The sequence below is a fragment of the Penaeus monodon genome, chromosome 16, assembly GCF_015228065.2.
Source record: "Penaeus monodon isolate SGIC_2016 chromosome 16, NSTDA_Pmon_1, whole genome shotgun sequence".
NCBI classification, from domain to species: Eukaryota; Metazoa; Arthropoda; class Malacostraca; order Decapoda; family Penaeidae; genus Penaeus; species Penaeus monodon.
In genome coordinates, this window is record NC_051401.1 from 40442627 (window position 1) to 40447466 (window position 4840).

The 4840-nt window shown below is 36.1% G+C and overlaps 1 protein-coding gene across 1 annotated transcript in view; it reads right to left on the bottom strand.

The window, feature by feature from the left end:
• Nucleotides 1-376: 376 nt before the first annotated feature.
• Nucleotides 377-4840, bottom strand: part of LOC119583152 (glycine-rich cell wall structural protein 1-like) — a 7870-nt gene continuing 3406 nt past the window's right edge. The window contains exons 2-3 of the mRNA XM_037931659.1: nt 4793-4840; nt 377-485 (exon numbers count right to left, since the gene is read on the bottom strand). The exon at nt 4793-4840 is cut by the window's right edge and continues 96 nt beyond it. Of these exons, the coding sequence (XP_037787587.1) occupies nt 4796-4840 (45 nt within the window). The 3' untranslated portion in view covers nt 377-485; nt 4793-4795. The remainder of the gene's footprint in view (nt 486-4792) is intronic.

Here is a 4840-nt window from a genome sequence, read left to right on the forward strand (position 1 = left end):
TGTGTGTGTGTGTGTGAGTATGCATGCACTTATACAGTGTCAGCCGCACAATGTATCCCCTCCTGTTACTACATAATTTCCAGTTTCCACTGTGTAGCATTTCTTAAATTCACTCCAATGAAAACGGAAAATCAAAAATTGCCCCCTCCCTGAAAAAAAATCCTCAACAGAGAGAGAGAGAGAGAGAGAGAGAGAGAGAGAGAAAGAGAGAGAGAGAGAAGAGAGAGAGAGAGAGAGAGAGAGAGAGAGAGAGAGAGAGAGAGAGAGAGAGAGAGAGAGATAGAGAGAGAGGAAAAAAATAAAAGTATTCACTCACCGCAGTAACCCCTTTTACGACATTCAACCCCAAGGTTAGGAATACAAAAAAGTCCACAGGAACTATACATGACTTTTATTTAAAAATGAAAATATTGGTTCGTGGTGAGCGAGGATCAGCAAATGGCAGCAACGAAGCGGGAAGAGAGAGGCGGAGCTGAACTGGTGATCTGAAAGGAGGACAGACATGGTTAGAATTTGCTGATTTAATATCTTTTATGCGTGTGAATTGTGCGTGGAGGAGGAAGTTAGAGAAAGGGAGGGAGGCAGGCAAAGAAAGAAAGAAAGAAAGAAAGAAAAGGAAGTTAGGAGATAGGGAAGGGAGAAAGGCACGCAAAAAAAAAGAAAAAAAAAGAAAGAAAAAAGTAAAATCGGGAACTAAAAAAAAAAAAAAAGTATTTACGCACGAATAAATAATCATATATTTGGATGAACTCGAAGAATACACCAAGAACAGAATGGCCAATAAGTACTTTAGAAACAAAACATCTACGGCTCATCTCACTGTTTAAAAACATGTTCAAAACACGAAAGCGAGAGAGTAAATTTCCATGGAGATTCGCTTTTGTCACATATAAAAGTTTATCTCAAGAGCCAGTATACGGAGGTGAGGAGGGAAAAGGAGAGAGAGAGAGAGAGAAGGTGAGAGAGAGAGAGAAGAGCGAGCGAGAGAGAGAGAGAGAGAGAGAGAGAGAGAGAGAGACAGCGAGAGAGAGAGGAGAGAGAGAGAGAGAGAGAGAGAAGAGAAGGAGAGAGAGAGAGAGAGAGAGAGAGAGAGAGAAGAGGAGAGAGCGAGAAGATGAGAGAGAGAGGAAGAGGGGAGAGAAAGAGAGGAAGGAGAGAGGAGAGGAGAGGAGAGAGAGAGAGAGAGAGAGAGAGAAAGAGAAAGAGAGAGAAGAGAGAGGAGAGAGAGACGAGAGGAAGGAGAGAGAGAGAGAGAGAGAGAGAAGAGAGGAGAGAGAGAGAGAGAGAGGGGGAGGAGAGGGGGGAGAAGAGAGAGGAGAGAAGGAGAGAGAGAGAGAGAGAGAGAGAAGGCGAGAGAGTGAGAAGGAGAGAGAGGAGAGGAGAGAGAAAGAGAGGAGAGAGAGAGAGAAGGAGAGAGAGAGTGAGAAGGAGAAAGAGAGAGAGAGGGAGAGGAGAGAGAGGAGAAGGAGAGAGGGAAGGAGAGAGAGAAGGAGAGAGAAAGAGAGAGATAGATGGATATATATATATATATATATATATATATATATATATATATATATATATATATATATATATATATAGAGAGAGAGAGAGAGAGAGAGAGAGAGAGAGAGAGAGAGAGAGAGAACACGAGAGTGAATGAGAAAGATTAAGAGAGAGAACCTAAAGTGACAAAAACCAAAAACAAAAACAGAATGCAGAACTAATTCTAAGACATACACAACACATTATTTAATATCATGTAATACTGAAGACCAGCCAGGGACACCACGGATAGTCAATATAACAATGGCTATTATGACCCATGTTGACTGCGACAAATGTAGAAACGATATGAGTGAGAATAAATATCTACACAGTGCATGACACGTCTTTGACCGGTTTCGATTATAGCTTCGTCATACATGCATACTGACGAAGATATATACTCGAAACATGTCAAATACGTAGTTTACACTATGAAGATATTTATTACCATCAATACGTTTTTTCTTTTTTCAATAAATATTTCCCATAACATGGATGAAAATAACATGCCAATTTCTCACTCGAAATACTTGGCTTTGGTTCCCCATATAATTTGCTTTTATATAGTGTTAAGACAATGGTAGAAAGAAAGATATACGTATAGATAGATTTAGAGGTAGATACAGAGAGAAAGAGAAAGGGACATAGAAAGGATGGGAGAAGAGAGAGAGAGAGAGAGAGAGAGAGAGAGAGAGAGAGAGAGAGAGAGAGAGAGAGAGAGAGAGAGAGAGAGAGAGAGAGAGAGAGAGAGACAGACAGAGAGAAGAGGAGAGGAGAGAGAGAGAGAGAGAGAGGGAGAAGAAGAGAGAGAGAGAGAGAGAGAGAGAGAGAGAGAGAGAGAGAGAGAGAGAGAGAGAGGAGAGAGAGAGAGAGAGAGAGAGAGAGAGAGAGAGAGAGAGTTCGTGCAGACCCACTGTGCAAAAGTCAGATTGCAGTCATGTAAGAAAAAGAAACGATAATGGAGCCAAGATGGAGAAGAAAAGAAGACAGAGGATAAGGAGAGAAAAAAAAAATTGAATGAAAAGAAAATGATGAAGAAGAAGGAAAGAAGGACAGGAAAAGACGGATAATGATATAGGAGAAAAGAAAGAAAGAAAAAAAAAGAGAATAAATAAATCCACGCACACAATTCACAAAAGAGAAACAGAAAAAAATAAAAGGAAAAAAATCCAACGCTGATTTCGATCAAAACGTCACCAAAAAAGAGAGAGAAAAAGAAAGAAAGAAAGAAAGAAAGAAAAAATCTGCTGCGAAAAGTCATTCCATATGACACAAAATTTCAAAAAAAGTAAATCAACAAACAAGAAGAATTTTAAGTCGCTGCAGATATCGAGCAGTTGCCGTCATAAAAGAAAAAAAAACGAAAGAAAAAAGAAAGAAGGAGAAAAAGAGAGAGAGAGAGAGAAAAAAAAAACCGATTCGCTGCAAAGATTCATTCAAGAAGAGTCTTAGCGACGTAACTCAACTTAGCCAACTATACGACATTCGACACGATAATTCTAGAATGAGTGAAGCGAGGAAATGACTCGATCGCGTGACTCGGAGAAAGCGAGCGAGCGAGGCTTGTTGCGGACCCTCAGCGCGCGCGGGGACAAAACTTTCGTTAACGGATCACGGCGGTCGCTGGCTTAAAAGTTATATATATATATATATATATATATATATATATATATATATATATATATATATATAAATATATATATATATATATATATATATATATATATATATATATATATATACTTAATTATGTATATGTATATATTATATATATATATATTATATATATATATATATATATATATGTATATATGTATGCACACACACACACACACACACACACACACACACACACACACACACACACACACACACACACACGTACACATTTACATCATTATTTACTCATTCATCCACTTATTCATCCATTTTTTTTATCTATTCATCATTTCTTATTTATTCATCCATTTTTTTTATTCATCCATTTATTTATTTATTCATAGCCTTTCATTCATTCATCTATCTTTTCATTTATTAATTTATCTGTCTATCCATCTGTTCACATATTTATCCATTAAACAAAATTTGACCGGCGGCGTGCAGTCACTTCGGCGTGGCGAGTGGGAGATTTAGGAAAATGCTTAGGTTGAAAAAAGAGTTTTAAGATCAACGATGATAACAATAATTCTGATAGTAATAATAGTATTAGCAGTGATAATGTTAATATCAATTACAATGATGATAATGATTTAGTATTGAGAACAACAATAATAAGAACAATAATAAAAATAATAATAATTATCATCATCATCATAATCACCATAATAGTAATAAAAGGATAATAATGATAATAATAATTACAACAACTACAACAGTTATAATAATAATATGATAGTAATGATAATAACAAAAATGGTAATAATGACAATGACCATACTAATAACATTAGTGATAACAGAAAAGTAGTAATGATGATAACAATAGTTACAATAACGATGTTGATGGGAATAATAACAATAGCAAGGCCGATAATGCAATAAAAAATATATATCAGATAACATCAAGATAATTTCCCTACCTTAAAATAATGATACAAGGTAATGCAAGGCAAAAAAGGAGCTGTTTAAGATTTTGCATAACATTTTTAGTGTATGGGAAAGTGGAGCTCAGCGCACGCACGGGAGGGATCAAGGCCAGAAACTGATTCTTTTTTCTCTTTTTTGGTGGAGGTCGGAACATTCTGTGAGATTACAGCTCTAGTGCTTATCTTGGAAGTGTGCAAGACACACACACACTCACACGTGTGTATATATACAGTATACACAAACACACAAACACACACACATACACACACACACACACACACACACACACACACACACACACACACACACACACATATATATAATATATATATATATATATATATATATATATATATATATATATATATATATATATATATATATATGTATATATGTGTATATCTATATATATATATATATATAAATATATATATATATATATATATATATAATATATATATATATATATATATATTATATATATATATATATATATATATACATATATATATATATATATATATATATATATATGCAGTACATATATGTATATGACCCTTAAAAGGACGAATAGGCAGACCTCCGATCAGGCACTCGAGAGAGCCATCAAAATCCAAGCCCAACGCCCCCTCCCGCTCTCCCTTCCCCCTCGGCCAAAGCGGAGCCTCACGCTCACTTACCTCCTACACGACGGTCTCGGTGGACTTCATGAGTTGGTCAACGGGGCA